We start from the raw sequence: 23,160 nt of genomic DNA on the forward strand, positions 1-23,160 counted from the left end.
TCGGTGACTGACCAGGAGAGGGATCTTGGGGTCGTGGTGGACAGCTCGTTGAAATTGTGGACTCATTGTGCGGCAGCTGTGAAAAAGGCCAATTCCATGCTAGGGATCATTAGAAAGGGGATTGAAAATAAAACAGCTAATATTATAATGCCCTTATACAAAACTATGGTGTGGCCACATCTGGAGTACTATGTACAGTTTTGGTCACCATATCTTAAGAAGGATATTGTAGAACTGGAAAAGGTGCAGAAGAGGGCAACCAAAATTATCAGGGGCCTAGAGCACCTTTCTTATGAGGCAAGTCTACAACACCTGGGGCTTTTTAGTTTAGAAAAAAGATCACTCTGGGGAGACATGATAGAGGTCTATAAAATCATGCATGGTGTGGAGAAAGTGGATAAGAGAAATTCTTCTCCCTCTCACATAACACTAGAACCAGGGGTCATCTCATGAAATTGATTGCCAGGAAATGTAGGACCAACAAACAGATATACTTTTTCACACAACACATCATCAACTTGTAGAATTCATAAGAACATAAGAACAGCCCTGCTGGATCAGGCCCAAGGCCCATCTAGTCTAGCATCCTGTTTTGCACAGTGGCCCACCAGATGCTGCTGGAAGCCACAGACAGGAATTGAGGACGTGCCCTCTCTCCTGCCATTACTCCCCTGCAACTGGTACTCAGAGGCATCCTGCCTTTGAGGCTGGAGATGGCCCACAGCCCTCCGACTAGTAGCCATTGATAGACCTCTTCTCCATGAAGTCATCCAAACCCCTCTTAAAGCCATCCAGCTTGTTGGCTGTCACCACATCCTGTGGCAGAGAGTTCCACAAGTGGATCACGCGTTGTGTGAAAAAGTACTTCCCTTTGTTAGTCCTAGACCTCCTGGCAATCAATTTCATGGAGTGACCCCTGGTTCTAGTGTTGTATGAGAGGGAATTCTCTGCCACAAGATGTGGTGACAGCCATCAACCTGGATGGCTTTAAGAGGCGTTTGGATAACTTCATGGAGGAGAAGTCTTATCAACCAGTGGGGCTGTTCTTATGTTCTTATGAGGGTAGGATGCCTCCTTGTTGAAAGGAGACAATTATTAGACCTCTTTTAAAGAAGCCTACATTGGATCCATCAGAGTTAGACAATTATTAGGCCTGTCTCCAATCTCCCCTGGTTGGGCAAGGTGACTGAGATGGTGGTGGCCTCTCAATTTCAGGCAGCCTTGGATGAAACCGATTATGTATATGCATTTCGAACTGGCTTTTGTGCAGGTTATGGGGTAGAGACTGCTTTGGTCGGCCTGCTGGATGATCTCCAGGGGGAGTGTGACTCTATTGGTCCTTTTGGATTTCTCGGCGGCTTTCAGTACCATTGACCATGGTATCCTTTTGTATTGCCTGCGCGGATTTTTTTGTATAGGGGATATTGTTTTGTAATGGTTCAGCTCATACCTCTCAGGCACGCATCTGCCATCTTGAATCAGGGTGGATGACATCATTACAAACTATGCCCTTGAGGTGCCCCTATGTGTCCCTATAGCTGTACCAAATTTGGTTCAAATTGGTTAGGTGGTCCACAAGTTAGTGTTCTAGTGCCTTAAATGTTTGTGCATCTGCCATCTTTAACTGGGATAGATGACACCATGGTATCCTTTTGGGTGTAGGGGGTACTCCTTTGAAGTGGTTCCGGTCATACTTCTCAGGCAGACTTCAGAAGGTGTTGCTTGGAGACTGCTGCTCTGCAAAGCGAGAACTTTTGTATGGATATAAGAACAGCCCTGCTGGATCAAGCCCAAGGCCCATCTAGTCCAGCATCCTGGCAATCAATTTAATGGGATGAGCCCTGGTTCTAGTGTTATGTGAGAGGGAGAAGATTTAACCTCTATCCACTTTCTCCACACCATGCAAGATACCCTCCCTCAGAGAAGGTAGGATAGAGAGACTCAGCAATCCAATTGGATATGATAGAGGGTGTATTGGATACCCTTGTATTGGATCCAACTGGACATTCTTTTATTGGGATCAGGAGGAGAGCTGGTCTGGTGGCAGCAAGCATGAATTGTCCCATTTGCTAAGCAAGGTCTGCCCTGGTTGTATTTGAATGGGATACTACATGTGAGCACCTTAAGATATTCCCCTTAGGGGATGGGGCTACTCTGGGAAGAGCACCTGCATACTTAAAGTTCCAAGTTCCCTCCCTGGCATCTCCAAGATAGGGCTGAGAGAGACTCCTGCCTACAACCTTGGAGAAGCCGCTGCTGGTCTGTGTAGGCAATATTGAGCTAGATGGACCAATGGTCTGACTCTGTATAAGGCAGCTTCTTATGCTCCTATCCAATCCAATTAAAAATTGTCCAATATGGCTCAGTTCAAATCAGTTCCAATAACTGCCCTGATTCAATGCATATCCCTATAGATTATTAGAAAAGCAATGTAGATAGAATCACCTCAGACAGAAGCAGGGTAATCATGCAGACATCCCATAGCAAACCATACACAAATAGTTCCATAGGCATGGCTTGCTATTAACCAGTATAATCCAACTTTATAGAAAACAGTTGAATTTAACTGTTTATGTGCATGTAAGGAACCATATCTGCAACCATGTTTTTGCTTTTGCTTTTGCCACCACAACTTCCAACACTGACAAGGCAAGCCAGTTTTAAAAGCAGCTTGTCTCATCACTGTAGGAATTGCAGTGCTTAAGGCAAGCTGTGAGTGCCCCATCACAGAAAGCACAGTTTCTTTAAATGTGCATAAACAAATTATTTGGATCACAGCCATAGTCTTGAATAGATACCAGTAGTGTCCTGTCTGTAAGTTACATATCTAATAGCTTTATTCCTTTATAGCTTTCCTCCAAGTTTCCTGGTTATAGTTTATAAAACAGATATTTTAGTATTATTCCAGAAAGAATATCCAAGAAACCATATTACGTTTGCTTGTATTAGTTGCTGTTTTGATGGTGTGTGTACATTAGGAATAAGTAGATGGGTTGAAATGTACATAGCATATATATGTCCTGATAAATCTTGCTAGAACAGCTTAAACTGTCTTTCCTAATGGAGTCTGCTTCCCGATAATAGGCCTATTTGTCATGCATTTTGATAACCTGCCCTTTGTTAAATGTTTAGAAACTATCAATAGGGAAGTCAGAGACTGTTGTAACTAGGATACCTTCTTACTAGATTGTTGAACCAAAAAAAAGAGATGAGAATGCATTGTTTAAACACATTAGCAGAATTAAAGTGTTTAGTAACAAATCTGTAAGAAAAATAAGCTTCTGAATACAACATAGCTATCTGCAGCCTTAAAATATAACAAATCTTGCTAAGAAAAATATGTTTGCTGTAGTTACCATTTTTCAGTAGTTTAAGATTACTTGTATCATCACCTGCAAGCACATATATTTTGCATATTAAGTAACAGATGGGTGATTTAGCTTGCAATGGTTTAACAGCTTTTAATTTCACATACAATTCTGGTCAGCCATTTGTTGAGTATGCAAAAATCTATTCTCGTTACTGATCATGCAATGCGAGTATGATCATTTTCACTAATGCAGCAAAGTTCTTAAATTAGACTTAAAACCTATATACTATGTTCCTTAATTATGTTGAAACGAATGCACGTTATACATCTAACTGTATAAATATTTTAATTTTGTTAATTGTCCAAATATCATAAAATCTGAGAATATGAGCTAGCTATATCATATGCTGGTTATGCAATATTATCCTTTTATAATTTTGATTGCTACTGTTTAATTTGATTTGCTTTAATTTTAGTAATATTGGAGGATTAAATGTTTAAATCCATTCGAAGTCATTTTGCAACATATAGATGTTAACAATAACTAAAATAAATAAGGTTTTAGCCTTGAACTGATTTCCAGAGTTAAAGCTGCTGAAGCTGAAACAAGTAATAATTGTCTGTTAAAGCATGTAGGACTGACAGTAACACCACAACCAGAAGTTTGGTTAGAGGTTGGTTGACTTTTTTCAAAGAATCTGGTAGCAGGAGATGGTAGATAAATCAGCATGGTTGGAAACCGTAAACAAATATTAGGTGACATGGTAGTTTCAAGGTAAGAACTTTGAATGTAGTGGGAGGGGAGTCAGAGGGTAGTTCATCTCAGGCTGATGGGGTGGGTCTTGCTGTCCTACCTCTCCCTCTGATGCATCCAGATGTGTTAAGTGTCGGTGTGACAATCCGCACATGGGTTTTATGCTTTCTCTTACACATAAGTGTGTTCTTTAGCAAATATGTAACAGTTGAAGGAGTTCTGGTTAGATCTCCTGATTTCACATTTTGTCACATGATATCAGAGTACATTAATTAATGTAAAGAAGCTTTATTGAACATATGTAAATGTTAACATGGCTAACTTGTTCAAAGAGGATTTCGGTTTTTGGATATTTGGGGGGATCTGTCATCTCTTTCACCTGTAAGTAAGTGTGTGTGTTTGGAAGTGATTAGAATGTATTTATTAAATCAAATATTCTTAATCCCTCTCTTTAGTAATATGGCCTATGGTTATACCAGATTGCTTCATTCTATTCAGACGGTCATTTCCCAAGAAGGATTTGATGGCTTCATTCCTCAGGTAATAAGCACATTTTGCATCTTTTACAAGCATCTAAGTAAAGGTTTTATAATTTTTGAAAGGTGGATCCTCTAGTGGTGGATCCAAAAATATGAATCCAAACATAAATCCAGATGGGCTTGCCTTAATACAAGGCATCACTGCCTCAAAATATTTAACCACTTTGAGGTGTTAAAGCAAAAAAGGGATGCTGTACTTGCATACAGTGTCCCAAGAGTGTACCCCAAAGGCCTGCCCTGGTGCTGCCACACTCAAACAGTCTCAACCCTATGTCCATGTTCTGAACCCTATGTTCAGACACTTGTCTGAAAAGGCAAACACTGTAAGTGAGAAGGAGATTGTTTCAGTGATTGGAAGACTGGGGCACCTTCCCACAGAAACCATCTCCTTTACACTTACAGTATTTGTCTCTTCAGAGCCAAATAATCATGGATACTGGGAGGATGAGCAATGTTCCCCCTAAGGCACGTGAACATATGCATGCACACAAGTTTTTTGATGTCCGCTCAGTTAATTTTAGATCTCGTTCAGATTGAATCAAGAAGGTCCCACTCTGAATATATCTATGCACATACTGCCCTGATACCACCACCCAGAACAAAACTCATTCCTCACACAGATTTAAAAAATTAGCAAGAACACTGCATGCGGGGGGCGGGGCGGGGTTGAGTATGGCAACACCAGGGCAGGGCTTCTGAGAAGACTCTCAGGACACTCTATGTACATCCTCTTTCTTTTCATTTTTAACACTTCAGGAGGGCTGTTTTCTAGTTTTGATTAAAATCTGGAGAACAAAAATATCCCTGTGTCCCATGCATTCACCTGTCACCAAGCTTCTTCTCACCCTCACATGCTGTCTCACCACTCCCTTCTCCTATGCCTGACGTGATCCTGTGGCTGCATGCCAGATGCAAAGAGCACTGGGAAATGTAGTTTTTCCATGGCATAACCCTTGCAACTGATGCAAAGCCTTAGAAGCATGCCAAGCATCAGATGGGAGGGGAAAAGAGATCTCCTTGGCACTTCGGCTGGAGCAGCAACAAAGCTATGGGCAGGGGGGGTAAGGGAGAGCTTGAGTTGGAGACAGGCAGGTGAAAGGAAGTGGAATGCTAATTTGGGGAAACTGATAGATGGTTTGGACCATATCACATGCCCAGGACTCATTGGGATGTGACATGGCCCACAACAGGCTTGGAATTAGATTTGATAAAGCAAGCTATTTTATGCGTTTTGGGAAGTAGACCTTTCTTTCAAGCTCAGTTCAGAGCATGATGGAGGGAGAGGGGAATCTCTCCCATCACTGGGTGCCTCTGGATTTCTTAAAGTGTTGTACAGTGAATACAGGAAAACCTCATTATCCGCTGTTTCAGCACTCACAGATCTGGATTGTGATCTATTGAGCTCCATTATGAATATGAATATGACAAATGTTTATATGCCGTTTTTCAACAAAAGTTCCCAAAGTGGTTTACATAGATATATATAAATAAATAAAATGGCTCCCTGTCCCTAAAGGGCTCTCAGTCTAAAAGTTTTTAGATTGTAGTAATGGGTTGTGCACCTGCGTGGAACTCCCTCAGTGTGGAGTACCACAGCTCCTCGTGGCGCTTCCGCTCTGCCCCATGTGACCATGTGGCTGATATTTAAGATGGGAGGAACAGCATTCCCTCAGTTCCTTTTCTGCCTCCGTAGCGATCGGTTACTCGGTTGCTCTGGCTCCTCATCTTGGTTCCTTTCAGTGTGTGAGTTCAGGGAGGGGGGAACAGATTGAATTTTTGGCTAATGAATTTCAGACCATCAACTAACTTCGATCCTGGATAGCCCTAGTGTTAAAGGAAAAAAGATTGAGCGGGGGAAGACTTTCAAACATTGCTCTAAGTGTAGAGCTAAGCTTCCATCACAAGATGGGCGTGATCTCTGTCTGCAATACCTAGGAGAAGGGCAAAACACCACAACCTGTAAGGTCTGCATGTCATTCTTGAAGCAGATGAGACACAACAGGGAGCTCAGACTAAGGGCCGCACTGTATGCCAATGTATTGAGCCCCTCGACTCCTTCAACACCTAAGGGGGGGCAGGCCCTTCAGGACAACCATCTGACCCAAGGACTGCACAAACACAGTCTAAATCCTTGGCCAGAGCTTTTAAATCACCAAAGCCTCCTAAGAGGCTGAAGGACAAGCATTCCGCAGAAGTGGCACCTGAGCCACCTGAAAAGAAGAGGAAGACCTCGATCTTGAAGACTACACTGTCTCAAACAAGCTTTCAGGATGTTGTTATTATCTCATTATCAAATCCTTCGACACTGAGGGTATTAGAGGGCTCCAAACCTAGGACTTCAAAAATCCCTTCAACAAAATCGCCCATCTGCACTGGAGCTGTTGTCAATGCCGAAAGACCTCTTGACATCAAGTGCTACCCTGCAGTTGACATCAAGCGCAACCCAACTGTCTTCGACTTCAAAGCAACTAGTGGAGCAACCTCTGTTGATGCTGATGCCAACACTGTTGTTACTGAGGGCTACTTATTCACTAGTGCTGAAGCCGTTACTAGAATCAACATCGATATCACCAGCGTCAATGCCCATAGCTTCTCCGTCAACAGAATATCATCAACCTCCGATATCCACTCTCAGCATCCTGATACTTACAGAATTGAGGCGTGTTAATCCAAGGCGTCAAGATCCTGTCTCCTTCAAAATTGAAGACGATGATTGAGAGGCGGCCCTGGGGGGTACAGGTTCAGGACTAGATCCCTCAACGGCTCTGACTCTCCTGTCAGTACTGGATTCCAATAACAGTACACCATCTACCTTGACATTTAGAGAGTTCCAGACACTTGCAGAGGTCCCTCAAGATCAAGATCACTTAATGACTACGCCTCCAGAAGGCGCTGCTGGCTGCTCATACTAGACCACCAGTCTGCTATGCACTGATAGCAACCCATTTGGCTACAACTACAAGTTGACATGCCTGATGTTTCCAACATCAGCCAACCCCTCAAAATGCTCCTTCAGAGAACTCGGGACTCTATTTGCCTGGCATATAACTACCAAGAAGACAGGTCATGGAGGTATACAGGGTTTTGCAAACAAAATCCTTTGACAACTGCCCTTACCCAGAGTATGCTGATGTGCACTTTGGAGGCAAGAGATGCAACGGCCACCTTTCAAGGGAAAAATACTTCAACCCCTGCAGCATCCACTCAAACATGTCCCTCCTTTCCAAAGCAACCTGAAAAGGTTACATCTACAATGCAAACTCAGAAAAAAAGCAAAACAAAAGTCCATTAAAACAGATTATGCCACCTCCAACATGTGACCCAGTGCCATCTGCATCACCAACTCCTTAGTCACTGGTGCTCTCTTTCCTCACGGCTCCTCGGACTTTGAATCCGACCCTGACACGGTAGATGTCCTTCCTGACCCTTCTCCGGATGTGGCAATGCCTTCTCACATCTCACCTAAAGAGGAAATGAAGGCTTACCATGTTCAAGTCAAGAAAATAGCGGAGGCCTTGGGCCTAGATTTAAAGACACAGACTGTGACTATCGATGATCCGGTCTATAATTTTATGGCCAAGTTCCTTTCAGCACCGATCCTCCCAGTGATCTCAAGGGCAGCACAAAGGGCTTGGGAAGTTGTCTATGCTTCTACACTGACATCTAAAGGACTGGGGGATCTCTATTGAGTTTAAGAGACCCCTCAGCGACCCACTTATCTAGCATATCCTTCAAAGTTATCTGTAAAGCGGCAACCTGATCATCAGAAATGCCCTTTATAAGACATTATGCTATAGACTTGATATCTGCAGTGGAGGCAAAGTTTGGGAGAGAGGTCCTAAAAAGGGTGTTGCAATAACTACTGCTCCCCACTCCTACAAAGCTAGCTAAACACCCATTACTAATGGAGCTCAACAGATCATGATCCAGATAAACAGGTTGCTCACCTGTAACTGATGATCTGGTTCCATTGACATCCATTAAACCCACCCGGACCTCCCCACTGCTGTAGTTCAAGTCTAATATAAAGAACTCACCTGTGATACTGCAAATATGGTTGCCTGCTCCGGCGATCATCCAGGAACTGAGAGAGTGGTGTTCCTCCCGCCTTAAATATCAGTCACGTAGGGCGAGGCGAAAGCACCACGAGGGGCTGTAGTACTCCACACTGAGGGATTTGGGCACAGGTGCAGAACCCATTAGTAACTGATGTCAACAGATCAGTACCAGACCATCAGTTACAGGTGAGCAACCTTTTTTTTTAATGTATCCACAGTTGGAGAATAGGCACCTGGCACCTCGGCATAAGCAACATTTTTTGTTAAAAGTACATATTTTAATTATAGTGTTTAACTTTTACCTTTAAGCTGCACCAATGCTTAGAAACAGCATACAAGAAAACCTCTGGCCCGACTGAGACTCAATCCCCTCAGGGCTGCAACAACGCACTCCAGTGCTGGCCCAGTGTAGCTGTGGCCACCTTCTCCTCACCACTCTGCTCCTCCAGCTGCCCCACTCCCAGCTCTCAGATTGTGTCTGTGCATGTGCAGACAATGGCCAATATTCCTGCTTGCCGCTGGCCACTGCTGCCGCTCCTGCCCACTGCTCCTGCCCACCACTCCATTCCGGCACATGCCCCTCACCCGTTATGGTGCACACCTTGCCTCAGCAAGCCATCTGAAAGCTCGGGGCATGGCACCTGGCAGCGAATGCTGGCTTGCTGGGGCCCAGGCTGAGGTGAGACATGCGCCAGAAAAGGTGAGAGGTAGGTGTGCGTGTGTCTGTGACTGTGTGTGTGTGTGTCTGGCATCATTGTCATGAAGCTCATTGGGTAGCCCTGGACAGGTTAAGTGGCATAGTTAGGTTGCAGGCAGCCCAGGTGCAAAATCTGGAGCCATGCATGTACCCACACTTTGCCTTGATCTTTCAGTTGGACATTGGGCTGGGGAGGGATGCATCCAGGCAGACATTTGACAGCTGCAATTTCCCCAATCTCTTCCTAGCTATGCCCCTGATGAATTTCTGCCTGATAAATCTCTGATCAAGGCAAAGTGTGGGTACATGGGGCCTCCTTTGTAAAGGCATCATCATATACCAGACTGTACAAAGTCTTTGCTGCTTATATGGTACAGAAGTTAAGATGGGCACCTTAACTTGCAATTTACATTCTTTTTAGAGCACGGGTGAAAATTTAGAGCATCTTAACTCTTGTCTTAAACAGAAGGTTTTTGAATTACTGAATAGAAATAAAAGTCTTAGCAGTTGAACCTCTGCTAACTTAACTACTTAAATGCAGATTTTCCTCATTGTTTTTGCATTCAAACATAATTTTAATGAATGTTTATTTAAGCAGAATTCTCCTAGTTAATTTCATTTTTAGTCTCTGCTGAGTTTTATGAGCAAGCATGTTTTCTCTTTAGTAGTAGCAATGCCCTTCTGGAGAAGTAAATTGGTCCCTGACAGACACCTCTGTGATGGTTACCATAGCAACAGGCATGTCATAACAGTTCCCCCAGTACAGTATGCTGAGCTGTTCTTCCACCATGATGACAGGTCCTTTGGAAGCAGAAAATTGCATAGAATATATGAAGCAACTGCACCAAAGTGACATGAAAACCTTGGGAGCAAACAACAAATAACCTGCTACTGCAAAAGAGTTTACAATATATATTTCCCCTGGACACTGGTAAAGGAATACAACTAGCACTTAAGTATGTCCCCAATATATTTTCTATGATACAACCACAAGTGGATAAAGGCATTTTTAAGGCATTAACAATAACTTTCTCCTTTTTCTTTTCTTTTTAAAAGGAAGGTGAACCAAACACTTGATTGCTAGTAATAGTTCTCATGTGTTTTATTTCAAATAAATATAGCTAAAAGCCATATTCAGGTGTTATGTGCTGCCAGTGTTGGCAATCATTCAATAATATATTCACTTCTGCTGCAGCAGGATACACAGTGCTTTTCTGGGTATCTACAAACTTTAGTAGTCATCCATCCTTGATTGGGATGATCATCTTTTGGGAATAGTGCCATCTTTGGAATGTTGTCCTTTGTTTTTAGCTGAAACTTTCAAGAGTGGTCAAGCATGCTGCTGCTATAGAAGGGGATCCAGGCAGAAATACAATTTAGTACAGTTCTCCTATTTATGGGTGATCATGGATTGTCGATTTTCATATCATAAGGTGGTTAGGTTTTTTTGGTTTTTTTAAATAAAGCATTTTAAAATTGTACAGAAATAAAGAACCTTAATATATTGCTGACTGCTAACAGAGCGTGTGGATAGGTTCAGAGCCTCCATGAGCTTTCATTAAGTATTGGGAGGGTATTTGGGTATTGGGAGGGTATTTGAAGGTATTGGGCAGGATCAAAAGGCATGCCCCAAAGTATTAGTTTGGGACTCCCCCCCCCCACATCCGTAAACCAAAATATACCCTGAAGAAGCAGAAAGCACATATGCTTTGCAGCCACAGAATTCTCAAACGAAGGTTCCGAAAGGAAGTTTTTCTTCTCATGTCAATAAGAAGAGCACACCCAATAACATTGGACATTCCAGAGTAACAGTGCATACACTTGCAGGAGGTCCATTTTCACTTACCTCTCATTCCCCAGGAAGTGCTTTGTGGGACCCAGAATTAGGTATTGGAGGGTCATACAGACCTCGAGGATCTACTTCTGGGTTACTCAGAGCACTCCCTGCGTAAGGAGAGATTGACAGAAATCCTTCTGCTTGTGAACAGCAGAGCTGTGTCACTCTGCGGTGCGGCAGCACCAGCACTGCTCTCAGTGCTGGTACTGTATTAGTCTCCATGATAGCCAATACGTAAGTGCCATTATAGAACTTCAGGACATCTGATGAGTTTCTACATGGATATCTCTCTCCAGCCAAAGTTAAAGGTATTTATCCTCTTTCCCTCTGGATAATGCCTGTTGAGGAATAGCTTTATTTTAAAATTATTAGACATGTTCCTGGATTCTCCTAGGAGATCTATTTCAAAAGAGAACATAAACATCCGTAAAACTTAATAAGTGGGCAGATAAATTACGCTTGCTTTCATAGTGTGCCCTTATCTGATTTGCTTTTGTCAGTTTACTCAGAAAGGTTGAATCTTTTGCTAACTGATCATTGGGCTTGGATAGCATATTGTTTCAAGATATGCATAAAATAAGAAATAAAACCAGTAGGAATGCACTGTTGGATTCATTGATTTAAAACCTTTTTAAAAACTGTCGCTGCTTAATTGAGCAGCACTTAACAATCAGAAGGTTGCCGATTCGAATTCCTGGTGATACTATATCGGGCAGCAGTAATATAGGAAGATGCTGAAAGGCATAATCTCATACTGCGCAGGAGGAGCCAATGGTAAACCCCTCCTGTATTCGAGCAAAGAAAACCACAGGGCTCTGTGGGTGCCAGGAGTCAAAATCGACTTGATGGCACACTTTACCTTACTTATAAAGACTGTGGATAATAATATTCCATCCTAGAAGCATTCCCCTTCCTGTCTTTTACAGGAGGGAATGCCTCCTACACTATGGTGCCTTCTACAACACATGAACATCATCTGAAAAGAAACCAAGGATGCTTTTTGCTTTAGAGCTATTGTTTTTACTTTCCCTCTCCACATTTAAGCAATTAACACTTTCCATTATTAATCAGCTAAGATTCTTTCAGTTGGGTGACAATTCTTTCAGTGTTTATCCTTTAGGGCAGGATAGCCAACTTTTTCAGCATCAGAGGGGAGATCCTCCCAGACAAAGTTGCTCGAGACTGTAACCTCCCCCGTTGGCCATGCCGTCTCTACTCCTCCCCTTCCCCCATGCACCTTACTCAAGCAGAGTGCTCCTCCCTACCCCAAGCTGAAGGACCCTCTCAGCAGTAATAAGAGGGAATTCCAGAAGCTTCAGCAATGATTTAGAAGCCTGTATGGCATTCTCTCATTTAGTACTGGGAAGAGGAGTAGACAGTTAGTTCCACTGCCTTGTGCTCTCAGGCTTCCATCCCAGCTCACTAGCTGCTTCCTCCCTCTCTCCTCCTCTATACAAAGAAAGAATTCTTCAGAATTGAAGAAATTCCCCTCTCCCTCATTTAATGTGTTATCTACCATGTGTTATCTCTGATTATCAATCTCATATTTTACAGAAAAAACAAAGAAATGTTTTGAGAATTGGAATTCAGAACCTTGGTTCAGTACTATGGGGTGATGACATTTGTTGTACTGAAGATCCACAAAATATTCATAGCCTCACAAAATTTCTTTATGCTCTCCGTGGCCTTCTCAGAACGTCTTTATCTGCCTGCATTATCACCATCCCAGCTCATCTTATCCAGGTAAACCTAGACCAAACACTGTTTGTCATAGCTAACTGTAGTTGGGTACATAAAGGAAAAAACTTGATGGATACTTAGAATATGTCAAGGTGTAATGGTTGGATTTCAAAGTTCCATCTTGTTGTAGTTGTATTTTTTTAGTAGCAAATTTATTTCTAAATGATTTTTTTTTATTTCACATAAATATATTCAATTTTATTATTTAAAGCCTGAATGTCTTTCAGCATTTCCTACCAAATCATAGTAATCCACACTGTTCTTAAATGAACTGAAGCAGTACACGAATTTCATGAATGTTTACAACTTGAACCTTTATATGCCATTTATATAATAGTACAACCATATTTCCTATATAATTTTTAACTGTCTTAAAAGGTTTTTCAGGACAGTGTCATATACTTCCAGATTCCATTTCTTCACCTTAGTGACAAATGTAGAAACTGAGATCTAGAAGACCAGTGGCAGATCTAGGAATGAATTGTAATAATCAAGGCCAAATTGTTTAATCACTTTAAGGGTCCTCACATCATAGTTTATTGTCTAAAAACACTTTTTATTAATAAAATGAAACAATTCAAGGCTGTTTAAAAATGTTTATAAAAAGGAAAAATACTGTTAGCAGTAGACACTATGATAGTTAACGTATTTAAATGTTGCTTTTGTCGACTTTTTGGGGACCAATTTTGTCTATAATGAAGGCACTTACAAAGCTTTATGTTTTGGGATTTAACCTTATTTCCCAGCACATTTAAAAGTAAGGCCATGAAGAAGGGATTATTAATATGCAGGTGAAAATGGTACAAGTGTGTGTTTGTGCAGGTGAATGTGTGACTGGAGGTTTGCTTCCTGATTTTGGTGGTGTAGTTTCATCTGCTGAAGAGCTAACAATACAGTGGCTTGTCTTGGGACCAAATTAGATGTGATGTTGGTCACATCATTAGCCTTGGTATGCTTGCTTTTTCTTGTGTAAAAAGCATGTGCAGGGGAGCCTAATCTGAATTCAAATTATGGGAAGGAATAGAGAGTATTTAAGCTTACCCCACTGCTATGGTCCTGACGAGCCTACCCCCACACATGCTATTTGTACAAGAAAACTGTCATTTGAGGAAATAGAAGTTTTTCTTTCCTTGTGCTCATGGGCAGGGTTGGGTTGAGACAACAGCAGGAGAGGAAGGTTAAAGCCCTCTTATCCCCTTTCATGGGAGTTCCGAGGAAGGCAGCCATTAGAAGGTAAGGTTTCTTTTATTGTGTTAGGGGAAGAGTGTCAGGAGATAATGGGTGTGGGGCAAAAGGAGACAAGGAGACTTACCCCATTAGAAGGAAGAGCCCGCCCATTGTGCTGTGCGCCCTGGTCACCCTCCTGAGTTGCAGGGAATAGCGTTCCAATTAGGGGGCCGGCCGGGACCAAACTGGCCTGAACAGAGAGAAGTAGCTGTCCAGGGGGCTGGTGTGAAGGCTTCGGGAGATCTGCTGTGATCTTGCTGCTTGCAAGATCTCAGGTCAATATCTCGTTTCGGCCCGAGATCTTGCAAAACTTACCAAGACAACTTACCTCACATTTTATATAAAATATTACATAAAGATAGAGAGGCCAATGATGAGGGGCCAGATACCGAGGGCTCATGCTGGCCAGTGCCCTGTGAGTCAGTGTAGGAGCATACTGGAGAGACTCTGTGCTTGAACAGAGCTTTTGTAAAAGTGGTGCCCTATGAATGCTCTAATGCCAAACTCACCAAGAGAAGATGAGGGCAGACGGGAAAAGACCTGGAGATGGAGAAAGCTGACAAAGAGACTTCAATAAGAAGATCAGGAAGGAAGCAGGAAAAGATGCTACCTCTAATTAGGATCACTATTAGCAAATACTACTGCCACATATTGGCTGGACATATTAAATACCATTTCCACACATCCCCCATCACAGTCCCTGTTCAGATCAGGACCCATATTTGTAATATTTACTCAAGAAAATGCAAGCATGTCAGAGTTAATGACATTATTAATGTCACATCTAATTTTATTATTTGGCAATGGGTGAGAACTGCTACAGTGAAATCAGACAGCAAAGCTCCAATTATGCACATCTATCTATCTATCATATTTTTAGATCTTCATATCATATCTTTAGATCTTGCACAGAACCTATTTTCTCCATCTCTTCTTCTCAGACACATACCTGCTGGCTATTTGTCATAGCTTTGGGACTCGTTTAATGATACATTTGCACTGAACGTGCCTTTGACCAAAAATTTATCTCGTTGCCTATGGAGCCCTGTTGTTCCCTCTTTGCACATCAATGATGATGAATTGTCAAACTGCCCCTTATCTAAGTAGATCTAAAATTAATAATCTTGACCTAAAATGAGACACCTGCCCATTTTTCAGAGACAATCAACAAATGGCTTACATGTAACAGGAGGTATGGACCTTTAAAAACTAAGCATTCTGTTTGGCATGATAGCAGTTATTCAGTAGTTCAAATTTTTAAAAAGTACTTGAGTAAATGTACAGTGTCATAAACCTGTCTCCCTTTGTGTGACACCTGCTTTGGCTTGGTAAATGCTACACACCCAGGGATCGGGGCCTGGGCTGAGTGTCACAGCACTGTTAGGTACCGCAAAAACCTTTTACCTTATTTTCCCTGCAAGGGCCCGGGTTCCTGTGCTGCTGTGTGGGGCAGCCTTTGTTGCTCCTGCTGCTCCTGTGGGGGCGGCCTTCAGCACTGCTGCTGCCAGTTGCCACTGCTGCCTTGTGGGAGGAGCAGCCTTTGGTGTTACTGCTGCCACCACCACCTCAGAGGTGGTGCTCCTGCTGCCACTACGATGGCCACAATGGAACTGAACAGCACAACTCTTCCCATCATGCAAAAAGCCAGCTGGGAAGTTGTGCATGCTCACCTGCCTCTTCCTTGCTCACTTTTCACAGCTCTGGCAGTGGTGGTATACTGTTCAGCTCCTCTGCCACCATCTTTGAAGTGCAGGAGGAAGCTAGGGGAGATGTGAGGTGGGGAAGATCTGGGACATACCCCAAATAATTTTGTGGGCACATGGCTCCTGGACAGCCCTAATAAAAAACCACTGGTAACCACTGGTGACAACCACTGGTAAATGCTCAGTTTGTGAACACTGATCTGTTATTGGCTTTTTGCGCTACCACAAAACATTGAAATGTCAGTTGGCACTGAGACACTGGTATATAGAATTTTGTGTAAAAAAAATTTTTGAAAGATTCAAAAAATTATTAGTTAAAAAGTAAACTGTAAAGTGTAAGCAATCAGTTTCCCCACATAAGCAATAATCTAAATGAGTGTACAATTTTGTATAGATGCAGAGTTATTGCAGTAATTTCTATAGTACTTTCAGTATGTGAACTCTGTCAAAATCTATTGTTTATACATAAAACTGGAACCTGGGGTTTAAAATAATGGGAGAATCATGGGAATTCGTCAACAATTCTCAATTACCTCTGTTAATGTGGGAGAAATACATAGATGAATGGCAAGAACATTTCAAGGCATTTTAGCCTGTGCTAAATATTATTATTTCTTGTTTACACAGTCAGACAGCTGTTATTGACTGGTTTGTTTTATCCAGACATCAAGTCCTTCCCAAGAACCTGGGACGGCTGAATTTGATTGTCAGTTGTTATAGATATCGTCGCAGAATATAGGCTGTTCCCAGTAAAGCTGCTTTTTGTAATTGGCTGATGGTGATTTCTGTGGCCCCTATGGTGTTGAGGTGCTCTTCAAGGTCTTTTGGAACTGCACCCAGGGTGCCAATGACCACGGGATTATTTGGGTCTTTTTCTGCCACAGCCTTTCAATTTCAATTTGTAGATCTTTGTATTTGGTGATTTTTTTTCTATTTCTTCTATTCTGCTATCCCCTGGTATTGCTATGTCGATTATTTTAGCTTGTTTTTCTTTCTTCTCAACTACAGTTATATCTGGTGTGTTGTGTGGCAGATGTTTGTCTGTTTGTAGTCAGAAGTCCCATAATATTTTTACATCTTCATTTTCTTCAACTTTTTCAATTGTATGGTCCCACCAATTTTTGGCTACAGGTAGCTTGTATTTTTTGCAGATGTTCCAGTGTATCATCCCTGCTACCTTGTCATGCCTTTGTTTGTAGTCAGTCTGTGCAATCTTTTTACAGCAGCTGATTAGGTCCACTGTTTCATTTGCTTCTTTACAAAGGCGGCACTTGCTGTTTGTTTGTGGATTTTTCGACTTTTGCTCTTATTGCATTTGTTCTTAGTGCCTGTTCTTGCGCAGCCAGTATTAAACCCTCTGTTTCTTACTTCAAGTTGCCATTCTTAAGCCATTGCCAGGTCTTGGCGATGTCTGATTTTCCACTTATATTGTGCAAATATTGACCATGCAGGGGCTTATTTCTCCATTTTTCTGCTCGGTTCTTGACTTGTTCTTTCTTGTAAGCCTGCTTTCTTTCATTGGTGTTGAATAGTTTCGCGTTATTGACCATTTTAAGTGCATCTTCTTCACTGTCCTTGATATATTCTTCGAGGCCTCTTTTCTCCTCCTCTACTGTTTGATGGACTTGCAGCATTCCTCTTCCACCTGAGCTGCGAGGGAGGTATAGCCTGTCTACATCACTGCGGGGGTGCAGAGCATGATTGATGGTCATGATTTTCCTGGTCTTACGATCCAGTGTCTCTAGCTCTGCCTGGGTCCAGTCTATTATTCCTGCAGTGTATCTGATAACAGGGATAGCCCAGGTGTTTATGGCTTGTATGGTGTTCCCGCCATTGAGTTTAGAGGATTTTTCTAACTCTCCTGATGTATTCACTTCCAATTTTTCTTTTAACTTCAGTGTGTGTGATGTTATCAGCCTGGAGAATGCCCAAGTATTTGTAAGGTTCTTTCTCTTCCAGGTTCTTGATCTTGCTTCCATTGGGCAGTTCTATTCCTTCTGTTTATGTTATTTTCCCTCTGTTCATTACTAATGCAGCACACTTGTCTAGTCCAAACTCCATTGCTATATCGCTACTGAATATACGGACAGTGTTTAGCAGTGATTCGATTTCTGACTGGGACTTTCCATACAACTTCAGATCGTCCATGTACAGCAGATGGTTGATTTTACTTGATGTTTTAGATGTTTGGTATCCGAGGCCTGTTTTGTTTAGTATTTCTGAAAGTGGGGTCATGGCGATTACAAACAACAGAGGGGATAGTGAGTCCCCTTGGAAAATGCCTCTTCTAATGCTAACCTGTCCAAGTGTCTCGCCATTGATTGTTAACTGTGTACTCCACATGCTCATTGCTTTTTTAATAAATATCTGAATGTTTTTGCTGACAACAGTTGTTTCTAAACATTTTAGTATCCATGTGTGAGGCAATGAATCGAAGGCTTTCTTGTAGTCAATCCATGCAACACTTAGATTGGTTTTTCTTCTCTTGCAGTTTTCTAAAATCATTTTGTCAATCAGCAGCTGGTCTTTTGTGCCTCTGGTGTTCGGGCAATTTCCTTTCTGTTCAACTGGAAGCTGTTTGTTAGTTAATAAGTGTTGCATTACTTCATCTGCTATTATTCCAGTTAATAATTTGAACATGGTTGGCAGGCGGGTTATGGGTCTATAATTACTTGGAACTGCACCTTTTGCAGGCTCTTTCATGATGAGATGGGTTTTCCCAGTTGTTAGCCATTGTTCAATATCACCTCCTTGCAAAATGTGATGAACTGTTTTGATAGTTGTTTATGAAGGCTTGTTAGGTGTTTAAGCCAAAAGCCATGCAATTCATCGTCGCCTGGCGCAGTCCAATTTTTAATTTTCTTTGCTCTTTCACTTATTAATTCTGGTGTTATTATTAGATCTTGCATTTGTTGGTTACATTTTTTGACCTCTTTCATCCAGCCTGCTTTTTTATTATAATCTATTGGATTGTCCCATAATTCCCCCCAGAATTGCACTGTTTCTTCTTTATTTGGTGTTTCTAGGTTTCTTGCAGTTTCTCCTTCTATGCTTTGGTAGAAACGTCTCTGATTCGACTGGAATTGGAGATTCTGCCTGTGTTGTGTAATTCTGGCTTCATACCTGCTAATCTTCTTTGACACTGCTGTTATTTGCTGCTTTATTATTTCCAGGACTTCTCTAATTTTCCTTGAATCTAGGTGGTATTTGTGGATCAGATAATGTTTGGTGTTTTCATTCTTAAGCTTCTTATCTTTCATATCTTTCAATTTACTAGCATCTGATCTAAGCCTGGAGATTTTATTTTCTAATCTTCCATTTAGGTGATGTACTGCTTTCATTTTTTGACAGGTCCACTGATCTTATATCCCAGCTCTTGTGTTGTTATTGTTGCTGCACTGTACATTAGTTGGTTTGTTTCTTGCAAATTCTTGGTTGTTATTTCTGCAAGTGCAGCATTGACATCTTTTAATGCCTGAGCGAGTTGTTTTTTGGCAACTGTTTTTAGAGCTGGAAGTTGAACCCTGGTGGTTGTTTGGTTCATGTGCTCAGTTATTTTTTGCTTTAGTTCTTGTTGCTTTTCTGTTTAACGGCATTCGGGTTTTTGAGGTGAAGGCAAAGGGGTGGTTGCCTGGTTTTGATTTTGAAACAGTTCAGTAACAGTGGCATCCTCGATTTCCAACACCTCCTCCACCTGAGCAACTTCTTCAATTGGTGGTAATTCTTCTTCCATATCTTGAGCCCGTGTTACTCTTTGCAGTTCTTCCAGCTCAACTCCTGTGAATGCTTTATTTCTTATTATGTATCTTCTCTGGTCTGCTAGCCTTTGTTCTGTTATTTCTGTATCTGGATGCTTCTCTTTCCAAATTTGGTACATTCTTTTTAAATAACCTCTTCTAGTTGGACTAGACTTGTAATAGCAGATCATTATTTCCTTGTTGGCATTTTCCGTATATTTTTTCCAGTTAAGTGATGTTTCTTCCAGTAACCTTGCAGTCTCCAGCCCTGGTTGCTCAACTGAAGAGCCTGAGTCCTGTTGCCCACTTGCCACCAGATGTCCAGGGACTATAGCACCTGGTGCGGTCCTTGTTGACCCGGGCGACGACCGATCCGGTATAGATTTATTAAAGTTATGTCTCACCATATTGTTGATGGGAGAGGCACTCTTTGTCTAGCTCCTCTGGTGAGACCTGTCCAGTATGGTTGGACCTCTGGCATAGCTCTCACCTTTCTCAGAGCACACAAGCCCCACAACCATGCCAAGGTAGTGCCTCACTGGGGGTTGTTGTTGTTGTTGTTGTTGTTGTTACATTTATATCCTGCTCTTCCTCCAAGGAGCCCAGAGCAGTGTACTACATACTTGAGTTTTTCTTTCACAACAACCCTGTCAAGTAGTTTAGGCTGAGAGAGAAGTGACTGGCCCAGAGTCACCCAGCTATTTTCATGGCTGAATGGGGATTTGAACTCGAGTCTCCTCGGTCCTAGTCCAGCACTCTAACCACTACACCACGCTGGCTCTCAAGACATGCAAGGAAAATATGTTTTCCTTGCGTGTCTGAATTAGTAACAGCTATCATGTCTTAGGGGGAAAGACCAACTTTCAGTCCCCTTAGGGTGGGAGAGAACCTAGGAGGATGAACAGTTCATATAATGTGTGGTGATTACTGAGAGAGAGGCAGCTATTTCTCAGCCATACTTGACATTCTGATAGATAAACTCTCTGCAAAAAGATGTTGAGATTTCCAAAGCTGGTATGTCAATCACCAAAGCTCATCTTACCAATTTCCTTCTTGTTAATCTACCTGAATAGTAATGGTATAACACTGAAGCTGTTTTCATAAGTGATGTTTAAATCAGTTTTTGCATTTCCCAGTTCTGTAAATCTTACATAAAGCATATGTTAGATTGCTTTCCACTTCCTATCCTCTGTTAACATTAATATGGTTCACATGTGGTGCATTGCAGATTTAAAGGCATTCTTAGCAGCACTTGGGAAGATACTTAATCTTATGAAACAATGAATGGGGAAAGGGGGTCCAAAAAAAATTATACTGGGTCACAAAATTGCATCCAAGACCCAAGATAAAAAGAATGTGAAGGCCCACAGGAAACTGATATCACAGTACAAAGATGTTTATTAATCTCAAATTCCAAAGGAAACTTGTAGGCCTATCAACTCAGTATCTGATTTGACTCAGATATAATGAGATATTTAGCAACACAGGCACAAACAAGGAGAAAGAGAAAGGTCACAGGTCAGAATAAAAATTGTGAATGCTAAAGATTATTTTGACCACTTGAATTGATTCAGGTCAGTGAGGCCTGGTGACATAGATCCAGGGATTCTGAAAGTGTTCAATGGGAAAATTTCAGAATGACTAGCTGTCATTTTGAAGAACTAATAAGCGATGGGTAAGTCCCCAAAGATTAATAGAGAGCAAATATAAAGTGTCTCTCAATCAAAGACTCAACAAACCAATATGTTGTATTGGTTGTGGTCCTACATCAAGGGGAGAGTCTGCTAGGGGTGTCACTGGGGAATACTGCTTGACTCCATGGTCTTTGGCTTTTGGAATTTCAGTGTTCTGCCTTGACCACCATGTTGTTGAATGTCTTTGTGAAGCTTCAGTGGGAGTTCATACAGACTTTTGGGCTTTGGTATCATGAATATGCACCCAGATCTATCTCACCATGCTATTTAATCCTAAGGAAGACAGTGGAGATTTTGAATTGGTGTCTGCAGATGGTGAGGAACTGGACGTGTCCTAGCAAGCTGTAATCCAAACAAGACAGAAGTGCCTGTGGTCAGTAGGAGAGCTGATTTAGTATGGACTGTTCAGCCTTCACTGGATGAGGTACTCCTTCTAATGTAGCAGATGTGCAGCCTTGAGGGTGACTCCTGGAGCCTCAAGAACCATTTGTGACCAGGAGTACCTTTGCACAACTTCAATTGGTGTGTTATCTGCAAACTTCCTGAAGAAAGTGGATTTGACCATGACCACCCATGCCATGGTCATATCCTGATTAGACTACGACAAAATGATTTATATCAGGCTACCATTTTTCTACAGTTTTTGTACAGTTTTTATGCTTGTCTTTTAAATCTTTTTAATCAGATTTGTTTTATATTTTAGCTTAATATTTTAATTGTGTCATTTTTTATAGTCTTGCTTTTATTTTTTGTGTAAACCGACTTGGGATTGTTTATTTTATGAAAGGTGGTATATAAATTTAACAATAAATAAATAAAAATAAAATTTGCAAATGGCAACTGGTGAAGAATACTGCAACCAAGCTGTTGTCTGGGGTCCCCCAAGTGGAGCCTGTCACTCCTTTGCTGTTTCTTCTGCAAGTTTGTTTCTGAGTGCAATTCAAGGTGTCTGTTGTTCCCTTTGAAGCTCTAACACTTTCAAAGTGGTAACTCTCAGATTTAACAGTAGGAGAGCAACTGTCCCTACTCAACCCAGTATATCATCTTTCTAATGGCTATGGCTGGTGTCTCATTTGTGCGTTAAAAAAAATTGTAAGCCCTTTTGGATCAGGAAACCTTTTTCTCATATTTTCTGTTACCTAGCTAGAGAAGATTATTTTAAATAACTAAAATGGGTATATTGCATTGGCTCCACACATTTTATATTTCTAGGGTTAAATTCAGTTGAGAGTAGGCACAGTAAACGAGGCTCAATGGAGTACTGTTTGCCTTGGTTCACCCCACAAGTATGAGTACAAGCAGGAAGTCTAAATGGGCATTGCAGGCAGTTGGTGGTGTGCATGAACCTCCCATGTCTCCATCCACGACACCTTTCTACCCTGAACTTGAGTAACTTGCATGGAACAAAGTAGCAGTGTTGGATGGGGATATGGGAGGTGCTCACTGACCACCTGTTGCCTACAGTGTCCCTTTATGCTACCTGTGTGCGTGCCTGTGCCCTTACAACTGAAAGTGGATGGGGGAAACAACAGTTTTTGAAACCCTGTGGAACTGTGGGTATGCACTGAACTAGATTGGGCCTATAGTTCTCATTTACACCTTTAATTCCAAATTTTGAAAACTAATGTTATTATTAACAAATTGAACAAATATTTCTAAAGGCTACAGATATGCTTAATATAAATGAAAACATTTTAAAATAATGGCTGACATTCCACACAGAGCAAGAAGTGTGGTTCTCAATCATCTGCACTGCTGCAGGCATTTAAAACAATGCCCGCATTGCTGCAGAAGAGTTCTCTTGCGCTAATATCTAAAATTGTGAAATTGCACTACTGCTATTATTTCCAATGACCATAGTACC

At 41.7% G+C, this 23,160-nt stretch overlaps 1 protein-coding gene across 4 annotated transcripts in view; it reads left to right on the plus strand.

The window, feature by feature from the left end:
* The window catches only part of ELP4 (elongator acetyltransferase complex subunit 4), a 283,969-nt gene that overhangs the window by 84,171 nt on the left and 176,638 nt on the right, over positions 1-23,160 (plus strand). For all 4 annotated transcript variants that reach the window (XR_008313000.1, XR_008312999.1, XM_053283057.1 and 1 more), the window contains exons 6-7: positions 4,520-4,604; positions 12,750-12,938. Coding sequence is in view for 2 of the 4 variants with exons in the window: in XM_053283057.1 (XP_053139032.1) it covers positions 4,520-4,604; positions 12,750-12,938 (274 nt within the window). In the remaining 2 variants the exon portion in view is untranslated. The remainder of the gene's footprint in view (positions 1-4,519; positions 4,605-12,749; positions 12,939-23,160) is intronic.

Source organism: Hemicordylus capensis, chromosome 1 (genome assembly GCF_027244095.1).
Source record: "Hemicordylus capensis ecotype Gifberg chromosome 1, rHemCap1.1.pri, whole genome shotgun sequence".
NCBI classification, from domain to species: Eukaryota; Metazoa; Chordata; class Lepidosauria; order Squamata; family Cordylidae; genus Hemicordylus; species Hemicordylus capensis.